Source organism: Marmota monax, unplaced genomic scaffold (assembly GCF_021218885.2).
Source record: "Marmota monax isolate L192 unplaced genomic scaffold, Marmota_monax_Labrador192_F-V1.1 WCK01_AAM20220418_F8-fsc00035, whole genome shotgun sequence".
Classification (NCBI taxonomy): Eukaryota; Metazoa; Chordata; class Mammalia; order Rodentia; family Sciuridae; genus Marmota; species Marmota monax.
In genome coordinates, this window is record NW_026691961.1 from 11,182,573 (window position 1) to 11,197,120 (window position 14,548).

Genomic DNA, 14,548 nt, shown 5'->3' on the forward strand with positions numbered 1-14,548 from the left:
TGTTCTAATTCCTGCAGGCAGTTCTAGATGTGGCTAAGCAGGCCACAGCTGGGTGCAATTCCTGGCTTGAACTTGGATAAAGTACCTCAGTTTTTCTGGTCCTTACCCACTGCTTAATATGGAGGCAACAGTGCTGACCTCATGAAGTTATTTTGAAGATTAAATAAGGTATGCAAAGTACTCAGTATTGTTAGTAATTGTGCTATGGTCCCTTGCTGCAGATGACCCTCCAAGGACATCCTGTTATCCTTTGGTTGCTGTCTTTGTTTTCTCTGCAAGAAAGACTTGTCCCTCAAAAAGGCTGGCTCCTTGAGGCTAGGGATATAGCTCAGTTGGTACAGTGCTTGCCTCACGTGCATAGCACAAAGCCATGGGTTCAATTTCCAACACCATCAAAAAAAAAAAAGGGACCTTCCGCCTAAGCAGCAGCTGCACCCAGTTGGCCACCTACGGGGCTGGCTGCCAGTCTATCAGAGCCACCACCATAGAGGGCTCACCACAACTCCCAAGCTACCTTTTCAGATGAAAGAACACTATCACCAGCAGACCTGCACTGTAACGAATTCTAAAGAAAGTCTTCTAGCTGAGAGGAAATAAGACCAGAGAAACTCAGTTCTCAATGGAAATGGTAAATACAGGGAGATATAAAAATTATTTTTTCCTTTTTTTGGAACTAAACTCAGGGGCACTTAACCATTGAGCCACATCCCCATCCTTTTTTTTTTTTTTTTAAATTCTTTTAGTTGTAGATGGACACAATAACTTTATTTTATTTATTTTTATGTGGTGTTGAGGATTGAACCCAGGGCCTTACATGTGCTAGGCGAGCGATCTACCACTGAGCCACAACCCCAAATCTCCCCATCCCTTTTTTATATTTGATTTTGAGTCAGGGTATCACTAAGTTGCTTAGGGCCTCACTACGTTGCTCAGGCTGGCTTTGAACTCATGATTTTCCTGCCTCAGCCTCCCAAGCCACTGGCATTACAGGCATGCACCACTGCACCTGGCTAGTTTTTCTTAGAATGTGTAAAATACTTGTAACTGCTTAAAGCAAAAACTCACAACCCTGACTGATGGGTTTTAAACAAAGGCAGCCAGGCACAGCCCTACCACATGGAATGAGTCTCTGCTCAAGGAAGAGTGGGTAACAACTGGATCTATGGGCTTATGTTTCCATGTGATATGTGAATTGGTACAAGACTAATTCTAAGGAGGCTGTGAAGTGAAGCATATACATTGCAATCCTTAGAACATCCAAAAAAAGCAATGTAAAGAAGCACAACTAAAGCCAACATAAGGGCTGAGGATGTGGCTCAGTGATAGAGTGCTTGCAGATCAAGTGGAAAGCCCAGGATTCAATCCAATCCCAGCACTGCAAAGAAAAAAAAAAAAAGGTGGGGTGAGGTGAGGAGGGAAAAAGAAGGATCACAAGTTCAAGGCCAGCCTCAGTAACATAGTGAGACCCTGTCTCATATAAAATAAGGACTAGGGATGTGGCTTGGTGGTTATGCAATCTGTGTTCAATCCCTGATCAAAAAAAAAAAAAAAAAAAAAGGCTTCACATCATTACTGAAAGATGAATTTGAAAGACCCTGATGGCATGCTCTCTGATCACAAGAGAAATAAATTAGACATTTAATAACCGTTAGATATCTAGGAAAACCCCAAATATTGAACAAAAAATTTTTTTTTTTTTCTGAGGTTGCCTAAGGAATTCTCCTGCCTCAGCCTCCTAAGTGCTGTGATTATAGCTGCATGCCACCATGCCTCGCTGGGCTAACTTTTCTTTTTTTAAATATTATTTTTCAATTGTTTTTATGTTAAGACAGGTTCTTTGGGGCTGGGTTTGTGGCTCAGTGGTAGGAAGCTTGCCTAGCATGCATGAGGCATTGGGTTCGATCCTTGGCACCACTAAAAATAAGCAAATAAAATAAAGGCATTGTGTCCATCTACAACTAAAAAAAAAAATTAAAAACAAACCAAAAAACAGAGTCTTATAAACTTGCTCAGACTTGCCTTGAACTTGTGATCCTCTTGCCTCAATCTCCTGAGTAGCTGAGATTATAGGTGTGTGCTACACATCTGGCTAGACAAACTTTCAAGTAATTCACAGATCAAAGAAGAAATAGCAAGAGAAATTATTGTGGCTCAGAAGAAAATTTGTAGCATTCTTGTTATGAAAAAAAAAAATGTCTAGCAGGCCATGGTAGCACACAAGTGCAATCATAACAACTTGGGAGGCTGAAGCAGGAGGATCTCAAGTTCAAGGCCAGCTTTGGCAACTTAGTGAGATCCCTGTCTCAAAATAAAAATAAAATGGGCCGGGTGTGGTGGTGCATACCTGTAATCCCAGTGGCTTGGGAGGCTGAGGCAGGAGGATTGCAAGTTTAAAGCCAGCCTCAACAAAAGTGAGGTGCTAAGCAACTCAGTGAGACCCTGTCTCTAAATAAAATACAAAATAGTGCTGGGATGTGGCTCAGTAGTCCAGTGCCCCTGAGTTCAATCCCTGGCACCCAAAAAAAAAAACCAAATAAATAAAAAGAGCTTGGAATGTAGATCACCCTTGGTTTCAATCTCTGGTACAGGGGAAACAAAACAGAACAAAAAAAAAAAAACCAATAGTCTTCTAAGTTTCCACCTTAAAGGGTAGGAAAAAAGCAAAGATGATCCACATCCTGAACCTAAAGACAACTAGAAACTAGACTGTTATTATGTATGAAAAGCAAGAGAACAGTGCATCTACACGTATGTGATTCCTTCCTTTCCCAGCCTAATGAAGTGAGAATAAAATGTGCAAAAAAGAAAGAGCAGAGCTAAATAGAGGGACAGAACTAATAAAAGAAAAAGAAACTGAAGAATCCTGGGATTTGGACCCCAGTGCTGTCACATTACCTCGTTGGCTGCAGCTGCCATGGGAGTTGGGTGGTTGACGGCATCGCCCAGTGCGATGGCCAAACGGAGATCCTTCTGAATGTATTTCAGGTAGAAATCAGGCTTAAAGTTTCCTTGCAGGATATCTGAGGAGGGAGAGCTACTTAGAAATCCAAGGACCCTCTAAAACAACCACCTGCCCAAGAGAGAGAACTCCCAGTCTGTGCCCCAAATCCCATCCATCTTGTCTATGGACTGACTGGAGAAAGAACACCTTTCACATCCAATGAACCCCAGAAGAAGTACTATCCTGGGATAGCTGACTGACCTAATTCCCCAGGCTCTAAAGAGGTCAAAGGTGACTCACTTTGGCACTTCTGGTCCAGGAAGATGCTGGCTAACTGTCCCTGATTGAGGATGTCCAAGAGTGTCTGCTGTGACTGGCCTGTCACTTGGGCCAGGGTCAGCCCCTCAGCGATGGTGGCCATGAAGCTCCCTTGGACCATATTCACGATGAGCATCATCTTGGCTGCATTCCCAACTTCACCTGCCCAGGGCAAAGAGTCAAGTTCATGTTCTAAGACTGCCCTCACCCCTATACTCTGGGGGAGCCTCTTTTACCTGCCCCCTACAGAAATGGTCCTTCCTCCTTCCAGGTACTGAATGGGCATGTTAAATGAAAACTTCCCCCAGGGTGCCTAGCAGGCAGGCCATGCAGGACACACTGTCACCAGCGTGCATGGTCCCCCCAAACCTGATACACCGACAGGTTGACAGGCACATTACCTAGAAAGAAGGAGGTCTTTCCCATTGCCTGGAAGCAGCTGCTACAGTCCTCATACAACCCCCTGTCTCCAGCTGCCAAAATCACCAGCATCCCATCATTGGACAGCTGCTGATTCCCTGAGACTGGGGCTTCCAGAAAGCGGCCCCCTCTGGACACAATCACCTGTGAGGAAAAGTCACAGCTTCTGAAGGCCTTGCCTTTCATAGGGGTCTCAAGCAAGGAGCAAGGATGTCTTGGGGGCCATGGTTTCTCATCAGACTAGCCAGAACTAGAGGTGTAGAAGCACACAGCATTCATGCTGAGGTCCCAAACTGACACCTGTAGAACAATTACTGTAGAGGGTCTGGCAGGATAACCTCCAGACGTTAGGAGTCACAAGGCAATAATGAGAGAGCATACAAGGTCCACATTTACTCTGGATTTCTTTATTCTCTTAAAAAAAAAAATTGTAGTTGTAGTGGACAAAATACCTTTATTTATTTTTCTTTATGTGGTGCTAAGGATCAAACCCAGTGCCTCACACGTGCTAGGCAAGCACTCTGCCACTGAGCCCCAGCCCCAGCCCTACTCTGGATTTCTGACAAAGACCGGGGAGTAAATGTGAGCATACCAATGGGGTGGATGAACACACTTCCCCTCTGGACACTACCCATCCCTGACTTCAACCATGTTTAGAACATACATGGGTCCAAAAGTCACTGCTTCCTGCTTGAGCAGAAGACTCAGGTAGAGGGATACTCTGCTAGACTCAAAAGCAGATAGCTGCTTAAACCAAAAAGGCCAAACTGGCAGCCTGGATTACTTCTCACTGTAGGACTGGCAACCATGGACCGTTCAGCCGGCAGCAATGTCTCATGGCTGTTCAGACTAGCTGAGGCTTTGATGGTGGAGAGTGAAGACAGGCTAGTTCCAAGGTACTGGTGTCTCTTCTTCTCTTTGGCTTTGTAACCAAACTGCTTATACTCGTGCATGGCCAACCTGGGATTTGAGCACCCACTGAAAGGATGATCTAGAACCAGTCTGAATAAGGCTGCTACCTGGGCCAGCTCAGTGACTGTGTCAGCATCCACCGTTGACATGTCCACATAGCACTTCCCAGGGCGGATCCCTTGCAGTACACCACTGGGGCCCAGCACCAGCTGTAGGGACACAAGGGAAAAGCAATAGCCCAAGCTCCCGGCTAGATGCTTAGGAGCCTCTGCAGACCTGAGATTAGGTCTGTTGCTTCTTCTGGATCACTTCCTGATTAGGAGTTAACTACCAGGGTTGAAAAAGAAAGAGACCCTGAATAAAATAATCAAGGGATAGAAAGTATATCCAGTACGTTCCCATATATCTGTGACCACTCCCCCCACCATTTAAGACAGAAGACAGAATCTCTTTTTTGAGGGGCTTCTTTGCATTGACTTGGATTAGCCTAGGCATTAGGTTAACAGGATGCCTCCTGCACTTGAACTTTTTTTTTGTGTGTGGTGGTACTGGGGATTAGAACCCAAGGCCTTGTGCATGCAAGGCAAGCACTCTACCAGTTGAGCTATATCCTCAGCCTGTGCACTTGAGCTTTTAACACACAAATTCAGTGATAGCTATACACAGGAAGCTGGCTCCTGGATCAAAGGCACTTAACCACAAGCTTCCAGCTCAAGAGGAATCATTTCAGTTGACTTCAATGATCCCAGTAGTTTTTATTCTTTGTTCTGAATTAAAGGGAGTCTGTATTCAACTTATGCAAGTACCCTTCCCAATGGAAGATAGCGCCTCATGAGAAATTCCATCCCCACATGCAGACACTCATGTGCAAGGGAGAAGGGGAGGAGGCCAGCCAGCTCTCCTGGCTACAACCTGAGATGCTGAGGGGACGGGGGATCCTTACGTCCTTGGCTGCCTTTGGATCCGACACACAGGCGAAAGTGATGTCACAAGTTGAAACGACTTCCGCGGGGGTTCTTCCTAGGCGGGCCCCCTCCTGGATGAACAAATCACACTGCAAAAGTCACAGATCCTACCGTGAGCAGCAGGCAGTGCACAACAAACATGCCAGCAGGCCAGAGGTGCCTGGCCAGTCCTCCTGGACATCTCCAGAACAAGGAAAGTTAGGCAAGAACCCCTACCACTGAGCTTATACCCCAGGCCTCACCTTTCAGTTCTGTTTACTTTTTTTTTTTTTGGGGGGGGGTGGGAGTATTATCAAAAAACTATTTATCTTTTTATTTATCTCTTCTTTTCTTTCTTTCTTTTTGTGGTGGTAGGGATTGAACCCAGGGCCTTGTAAATGCCAGGAAAGTACTTTATCAATGAGCCATACTCCCAGCCTTATCTTTTTCTCTTCTTCTTTTTTTTAAAATATTTTTAGTTGTTGATGGACACAATACCCTAATTTTATTTATTTTTTGTGGTGCTGAGGATTAAACCCAGTGCCTTACATGTGCTAGGCAAGCGCTCTACCACTGAGCCACAACCCCAGTCCCTTATGATCTTTTTCTTTGGTGATTCTTATTGTTTTAGGCTCAGAAAGACCTACATTAATTTTTTTCCCTCTGGTTTATTTTTCCTTTAAAAAAATTAATTCAGGGCTGGGGATGTGGCTCAAGCAGTAGCACGCTTGTTTGGCATGTGCACGGCGCTGGGTTCGATCCTCAGCACCACATAAAATGTTGTGTCCACCGAAAACTAAAAAATAAATATTAAAAAATTCTCTCTCTTTAAAAAAAAAAAATTAATTCAGGCCAGGCACTTTGGTGCACAGCTATAATCCTAGTGACTCAGGAGGCTGAGACGGGAGGATTACAAGTTCAACCAGCCTCAGCAACTTAGTGAGAAAAAAAACAAAAAAACCAAAGGAGTGGGGATGAGACTCTGGTTAAGCCAGGAGAGCTGGCTGGCCTCCTCCCCTTCTCCCTTGCTTCAATACCCAACACCAAAATCAATCAATCAATCAAGTACTTGATTTGGAACATATTTTAGTAAGTGGTAGGATGTGAGATTAGTATTTTCCCACATTTCTTTTTTTTTGGAGGCGAGGGTGGGGGTACTTGGGACTGAACACAGGGGAACTCAACCACTGAGCCACATCCCCAGTCCTATTTTTTGTATTTTATTTAGAGACAGGGTCTCACTGAGTTGTTTAGTGCCTTACTTTTTGCTGAGGCTGGCTTTCAACTCATGATCCTCCTGAGCCACTGGGATTACAGGCGTGTGCCACAACACCCAGCAGCATTTTCCCACATTTCTAACCAGTTGTCCTAAACATATTGTTCTGACCAGTCCCTCAATGTGCCTCCGATTCCCAGTATGCTGCCCTTGTCTGAGGCTGCTGAGTCTACCTGCTGGGCCTGGGTTTCCACAACAGCCTTTTTAGTAATGAAGCTTTGGGAGGGTCCTTCTTATTGCTCTCCCTTTTCTGAAAATTAAAACTATGATTTTTATTTATTATTCCAGGAGAATCAGAGGATCACCTTCATTAAGAGCTTTAAAAAAAAAATTCCACAGGGATTGCCATCTGTATTAAATAAGGCTTTTTAAAGATGACACTCACTAAGCAATTTGTTACAAGCACCATGCTTAGTACTTTTAGACCACTGCACTGACTCCCGGCCGGTGCTCTCCTCATGGTCACCTCACTGTTGAGGATGCCGGGGTTCAGGGAAGGAGAGTTTAGCAGAAGAAGGAAAGCGCAGCTAGGACCCGAACATAGGTTTGCCTGACTCCAGCCTAAATTCACAACTGCTTTGCTCTGCTGCCTGTCTGTAAATCTGGAAAGGTCATGTTGATGACACAAGTTTCCAGTCAGGAAGGCCGGATGGCCAGAGGCACTTCTATCAAGGGAAATATGCTCCCTAGACAAAACTGCTGACTCTCCCATGTCCTTGTGACCACATTCGTCTAGACATCCTGGTTCTCCTCGCCTTCAATAGCAGTAGCAGGGGCTAAGAAGAGTGTCTGAGCCACAAAGTCTCCAGCCAGCAGGCCTGAGATCTTGCTCCTGACTCAGGTCCCCACATAATCTTAAATTATTAAAAAAGAAGAAGAAGAAGAAGAGAAAAAGATAAGGCTGGGAGTATGGCTCATTGATAAAGTACTTTCCTAGCATTTACAAGTCCCTGGGTTCAGGTCCCCACAGTGACTATCCAAGCCCAGCACCTGCAGAGCTGCTACCTGAGATTGGCTTTTGGTGCCCGTTTCCCCAGCCACCCTCGCCAACCCACAACTCTGCTGTTTTTGAAAAGTGCTTTATTCTGTGAAGTTAATTTTTAACTTGCCTAGAACTTTTTTTTTTTTTTTTTTTAAGTGCTAGGAATCAAACCCACAGCCTTGCACTGCTAAGTATGTGCTCTCTCACTGAGCTTCACCCCAACCCTTAGGTAGTTTTTGTTAATTCAGAGCCATCAGTCAGAGCTCCACTATCTCCTTGAGCAGTCACACCCCACCTCAGCCCTCACTGCCACTTAATGCTCATGGGGCTGACAGTGTCTTGTTGTGCACACGTAGGCATGTCACAAATACGTGCCAACTACACCACGTGCCTCAAGAGGATGTACTATTTGAGTTTTTCTTCACTCTGTAAGAAATACAGGGCTTTAGTTTCCTAGTACTCAGAATATAGTTCTTTACCTTTTCTTGAATGAGAACTTGATAGGAGCCATGGCCTCTCTCCATTACAAAAGGTACAAATTCACAGATTTAGAATTTCATTTCTGAGCATGTGTGGGTCCCCTGAAGCAAGAGGCCATCAATTTAAGTTCTAAACCTCTATATTTATATGGTTCAATACAGCAGCCTTAGTTACACAAGGGTATTTAAATTCAAATTACATAAAATTAAAAATTCAATTGTGCTATTGTACTAGACACATTTCAAGTGTTCTATAGCCGACTGTGGTCAGTGGCTCCTACACTGGATAGCAGACACAGCATCTCTCTGCCACTGTAGAATGCTCTGCTGCAGGGCACTGCTCAAGAGGTCCACATGGCAGAACATGGAGTAGCCACTAAAAAGAACAAAGGAGATCTACCTACCTGCTCTACACGAATGACACAATACAGTACTCACCAACCACAAATGTAATACATACACATAGTACCTGCATATGCATGAAATAATGTCTATACAAACCTAACAGGAGTCATCCCAGGTAACAGAAGGGAGTAGGGGAAATTACCCTTTGTTTTATATCCATGGGTATTTTTAAACGTTTAGCTTTGATAATAACATTCTAAGTTTACCTATCTACATTCCACCTGCTGGACTAAGTGTGGCTTCTCCTACTTTACTCCACACGGAATGCTGAGTAAAGATGACAGGAAAGATGTCTGTCTTTAGAGTTACCCCATACTCCAAGGCCCCAAAGCCCCATCCTTGATGCTTACTTTCTCTGCAGTCCGGTTCCAGACAGTCACCGTGTGACCCATTTTTAGTAAGTTGGAGACGATGCCACTTCCCATGAGGCCAAGGCCCAAAAATCCTATCCTGAAAGAGACAAGGACTGATCAGTTCTGGGGAGTGGAAGGAACAGGGCGAGGATGTGTCCTTCCTGCAAGCACAATGTTGGGAATGGGACTTCAGGCTGCTAGAAACACTACTAGCAGGTTGACAGGTGTGCTGTGTTCGTTACACTGACTGCTGGTCTACTGAGTCTAAAAGTGTCCCTAAATGCCAGCAGGCATTTCTAAACCCTGGGCTGCAATAAAAGAAGTATGGCTTGGACAGCTTAGGGCAAGCCCTCCAACTGGGCTCCCCTGCTTCTTTGACAGAGCCTCTGAGCTTATAACCACATCACAGTGGGGAAGCAGTTACCTATCTTCAGCCTTCAAACAACTTCCTGCCCAGCCACCTTGAGTCCTAGGCTTTCCAGTGCCACTTTAGAGTACATTAGGATCCAGGACAAGTCACAGAGGCAATATATCCAGAGCCAGGCAACTTCCTCAGTCACAGGAAGCAGGATCAGTCCACATCTCCCCTTTCTGACTTTAGTTCTCCCAGGCTCTGGCTTTCAGTCTTACCTATCTATTCTTTCTATTGTCAGCAGAGGTGAGCCCTGTCCCTCTATTCCAAAGCAAAGTCCTTGGCCTAAGCTTTAGAACCCATCTTTCCTACTGTACAAATTCTTCCCATGCCTACTTCTCCCCTACATCCCTGCAGCCCATCATGATGCTCTGTGACTGAAGCAAATGGCAGCAGCCACAGTCTGCCTAGCTCCATTTCCTCACCTGCTCTTTCCTGCAAACTAGCACAGCTTGGGTGCTAGTTGCTACTATTGCTATTTCTACATGCTTTTGCAGATGACTTTCATCTTTCCCAAATGTCTTTTCTGGTTCTTGAACTTCATCTCTTCTTGCATGGGACAGGCTCAAACTCATAATTCTCCTGCTTCAACCTACTGAGTCACTGGGATTACAGGCATGTGCCACTGGCCCTGGGTCAAAGCCTCTTTATTTCTGATTCTTTCCCATTCTTATTTGGGTTTCCTCCTAGCTCTAGACATCCTCTACAGCTCTCTACTTTGACTCAGAGTTAGTTGGATAATGTTTTAATATTTTTGGTTTTCTGGAATCATAGCTGCAGTCACCCATGCAAACTAGCTTTCCTACTCAGAGGTCCCCAGTTTCCCTGGAATATTCACTGCTTACACCTCCCTGTCCCAGCTCACTTCATTTGAATCAATGTTGAAGATGGAACCCACTACTATCTTCACTAAAACAAGGCCCCTTACCTGTTAAGTTTCATGCCAAGATTTAAAAACACAATGGTATCTTTTGCCATCTACGCTCTCTGGGTAGTACAACATTCCTTGATTCTAGATCAATTCAGGTTAGTTCTTTTTCCTTTTCTTCATGGTGCAGGAAACCCAATAGACCTATAGACAAAGCTTCTAGTATTTCCCCTGCCCCCCCCCCCCCCACAGTATTATGGATTGAATTCAGGACCATGTGCAGGCAGAGAAGTGCTCTACTGAACTGTATCTCAAGGCCCTGGCCCCCACTCCTTTTGAGACAAGGTCTGATTAAATTGCCAAGACTAAGTAGCTTTGAACCTGTAACCCTGCCTCATTTTCCCAAGTGCTGGGTTTGTGGGTATGGACTATCATACTTGGCAAGCCTCCCTGAGGTGTTGATGTGGACAGCATGGCAACACAACTGGTTTTCTTTGCAATTGGCTTCAAATGCCACATATTGGAAAAAGACTGACTAAAGGGGCAACCAAGGTCTTGAACAAGAGTCCTCAGCCCTGTCCTGGCAGTTTTTACAACTTACCTCACTGTCACTAATGAATGGATGACAGTTATCCCCCCTTTTGCTAGCACACAACAATACTATCTCCTTATTCCACAATGGGAAGTTCACTGCTAAATATAACTTAGAAAATTAGTGATTTCAGCATCACAAAAAAATCATAAAGTAAAAGATGTGCTGTTTTTAGTCCGGGAAAGAACTGGGTGGAAGGAACAAATTGGAAATTCAGACTTGTTATTTTGTGCAGGAGACACAACTGGCTTACAGAGGAGGAGCAAAGGCAAGTCCAGGGGTAAGCTCAGGTTGGGGATGGTCTTGCCCCTGACCTAGGCAGGGCAGTTTAAGAGCAGCAAGCAGGTATAGAGCAATGACCACAGGCAACACCATGGAGAGCTAGGGAAGGCAGAACAACCTGCTTTATTTCAAATATCTTAATCCCTTTCCCACCGCCTGCCCCACCCCAGAGGCCAATCTTGGGGCTTTCGTCAAGGGTCTGCTAAGCAGTGGTTTCCAAAGAGGGGCCACCTGAATGGCAACAGCAACAGCAGTGTATCTGCTACTTGTTAAAAATATGTATTCTCAAGGTTCCACCCCAGACCCAATGACCGAGAAGCCCTGGGCAGGAGTAGATGCCAGCAGCTGGTGCTTTATAAGCCAACTTCTAGTGATTATGAGGCACAGCCAAGTCTGAGAATCTCCTGCTTCAAGACTCAAAAGACAGTTACAGAAACCAACCATTAAGCTTATGCCCAAGGGAGACAGTATGGATTTAAACGACCACTTCTGTCTCCTACAAGTCAAACTGCTCCCAGACAAATCATTGTCAATAAGTATTATAATATTCCCTCTTTCCATTTGATCCCAGTAATGGCTGAGACAGAGTGTTGTTAAGGGTCCCTGAGGAGTCACCTCCCATTCCCCAGCAGAACCTAGGAGGCCTTCTTATCAAAGCTCTTACTTTTTGTCTGTGGGTGTGATGCTGCCATTCACGGCTGTGCTGTCTGCTGCCTGGATGGAGGTGGAACCGGTTTCCTAGGGACAGGAAGCACAAATCATCCAGTCAGCCAGCCCACAGCAAGGCCTCATGTGAAAATCAAAACATGCATGGAACCTACATACCTCTTCACATATTTTCAACTTCTTTGTGATTGCCTGGTAACAGACAGCTGGCTAACAGGGAGGAGAAAGAGCATTTGTTAAGTAGAATGGTTAATAGGTCTTAATTACAATTTCCCTGAAAAGTCAGGCCTAAAGTGGGGAGTTAACATCGAATACTATTTGCTATATAATTTTTTTTCAACACTGGGGATTGACCTCAGGGCACTCTACCACTGAGCTACATCCCCAGTCCTTTTTATTTTTTAGGAATAGGGTCTTGCTGAATTGCCAAGCCTGGCCTGGAACTTGCAATCCTCTGGCCTTAGCCTACTGAGTGGCTGGGATTACAAATGTGCACCACCACCCTGCTTGTTTGTTATATAATTTTACTGAGCTCCAAATGAGATGCTAGACAGTTAACACACGTTACCTTGTTCAATCCTCTGTGCAACTCTACCAGGTTCTGTATCTTGTTAGTAAACTGAGAATCAGAGATCGTGTAGTCTTGTGCCCAGACTTACTGAGCTGGTCAGTGTGACTGTGCTTGGAACTCATACCTGTCCAACTAAAAATCTATACACTATCATCCTAGCAAGGACCAGCCTAATCCATGGCTTTGCAGAATGTGGGAAAGACCAGAGGACTGTCTCCCAGGCAACACAGGCTGCTGCACAGAGGTGGACAGCTTGCAATACTTGGCTTCTCCCTGGCCTCTAAAGGTGACTCTGAATCAATCTCTACCATACAGCTGGCCAAGTTTGAAAAGCTTTATTATGGTTTATTTTTTACTCTTTAAAACATTTTTTTTTTTTTTTAGTTGTAGCTAGACACAATACCCTTATTTTATTTATTTATGTGGTGCTGAGGATCAAACCCAGGGCCCTCATATTTGCTGGGCAAGTGCTCTACCACTGAGCCCCAGCCCAGTCCTATTCTGGTTTATTTTTAATCTCAGCATCACATGACTTCCTCATGGACCTACACTGTGATTTTTTGCCAGTTGCTCTGGGTTAGGCCAGAGCCTAAATTTCACACTGGTCAAGAGGTCCCAGTTGAGTGTATTCCCCAGGAGGATGGCCCCCAAAGAAGGGCTGGGCACCTCACATGGCCACTCACCTTCTCTGTCTGGCTCAGCAGGAAATGATGGAAATGAGGATCTGCATCTTTGACAGGCTGAAACCAGAAGACAATCAATTTTAAGCAAGCTACCTTCCACCAAAGGGTACTTCCTCCTACCTGGACCTGGACTCTATTCAGCTGCAGTGCCTCTGATCTAGTCCCTTTCACAGCTATCTAGAAATTCTTCCCACTTTTGACCTAAGCCTGTTATAAAGAAAAGACTACCGTCCTACCCAGGGGAAAACTAGCTTCAAGTGGAGAAGGACATCTGTTTTTGCCAGGTTGGTATACAAATTATTCCAGTAACACTGTGGGAAAATATTAAACAAGCACACTGGTATTTCAGTGTTCAATATTCATGAGGCACTCAGACAACCCAGTAGGCTAGGCCTCAGTGATTCCTAGGACTCTTCCAGTTTGGGAGTTTGGCCTTCCTGTGTCTGAGGCCAGACCCTTGAGGGCTCATCTTCCCATGTGTAGATTCTGACACAGGAACAGAGTAGCTACAAATACAGACCTCCACAGCTGCTCACAACAGTCCCAGCAGCAGGTGGAGCAATACCAGTCATAAAATCACAGGCTATTAAACTTGAATCAAGAGTTGTATTTATGGACAATGAGAGGATGTTTATAAAATATAAAGTAAAAAAAAAAAAAAAAAATGTGCGGAATGATCCCCCTTTGGTGGCGGAGGGAGCAGACCAATGCTGAGAATCAGTTACTTCAAATGTAATGCACACACCAAAGGTCAGGGTTTTCCTTTTTACCTAATGGACTTCTCTACTGTTTTGCCATTAAACAAAGACAACAACAATAATTAAAAAAAGGGGGGGTGGTGGGGAGGAAAGAGAATCTCAGTAGTGCCAGGAAACCTGCTGACATGGCAATGGGACACAGGAGAGCTCTTTACCTCGCTTGCAGTCGGCTGCCATTTAAACGCGGCCATCGGTCCAGCCATCATTCCCTTCACGGTACTAGACTCAGGGATGGTGAGGTCCTATAGAGGAAAGACAGAGCATCAGGACACTTTGCTTCCTTTTGGTCACATTCAGCCCTGAGCTAAGCCCTGGCAAGCCCATGGTCTACATTTAAGTTTAAGCCCATCCCCAGGCAAGATTCTGAAGACTGTTCCTCTGGAGAAACACAGCATGCTTTTCTGGCAGACACAAAGTGAGCCTTTCTTCTCCACTCCTGAAATGATAAAATGTGTTCTTGTGCCTACATTTCACAAGGAAGGAGGTAATCAGAAAGCCTGATATGGCCTGCAGTGTTGCCAGCAAAGTCATAGGAAAAGTTCCTTATAGCAATAATGAATATTAAATGACCATTAAGAAACAGTAGTGACTTCAGAAGGAACCCCCATATCTTAAAAAAAAAAAAAAGCTGCGGGTGAGGCAGACTGTGCAAACTTTATAGCTGCGACATGGTGAAACTAGAACAC

The 14,548-nt window shown here is 44.8% G+C and overlaps 1 protein-coding gene across 5 annotated transcripts in view; it reads right to left on the bottom strand.

The window, feature by feature from the left end:
- Positions 1-14,548, bottom strand: part of Glyr1 (glyoxylate reductase 1 homolog) — a 32,539-nt gene that overhangs the window by 2,087 nt on the left and 15,904 nt on the right. For 2 of the 5 annotated variants that reach the window (XM_046444690.2, XM_046444720.2), the window contains 10 exons: positions 14,018-14,104; positions 13,105-13,161; positions 12,010-12,060; positions 11,849-11,922; positions 9,028-9,127; positions 5,535-5,627; positions 4,699-4,800; positions 3,661-3,823; positions 3,242-3,421; positions 2,896-3,020 (listed from right to left, as the gene is read on the bottom strand). In XM_046444690.2, coding sequence (XP_046300646.1) covers positions 2,896-3,020; positions 3,242-3,421; positions 3,661-3,823; positions 4,699-4,800; positions 5,535-5,627; positions 9,028-9,127; positions 11,849-11,922; positions 12,010-12,060; positions 13,105-13,161; positions 14,018-14,104 — 1,032 coding nt within the window. Of the gene's footprint in view, positions 1-2,895; positions 3,021-3,241; positions 3,422-3,660; positions 3,824-4,698; positions 4,801-5,534; positions 5,646-9,027; positions 9,128-11,848; positions 11,923-12,009; positions 12,061-13,104; positions 13,162-14,017; positions 14,105-14,548 lie in introns of all 5 variants that reach the window. The other 3 variants (XM_046444681.2, XM_046444711.2, XM_046444700.2) reach the window with 2 other exon arrangements.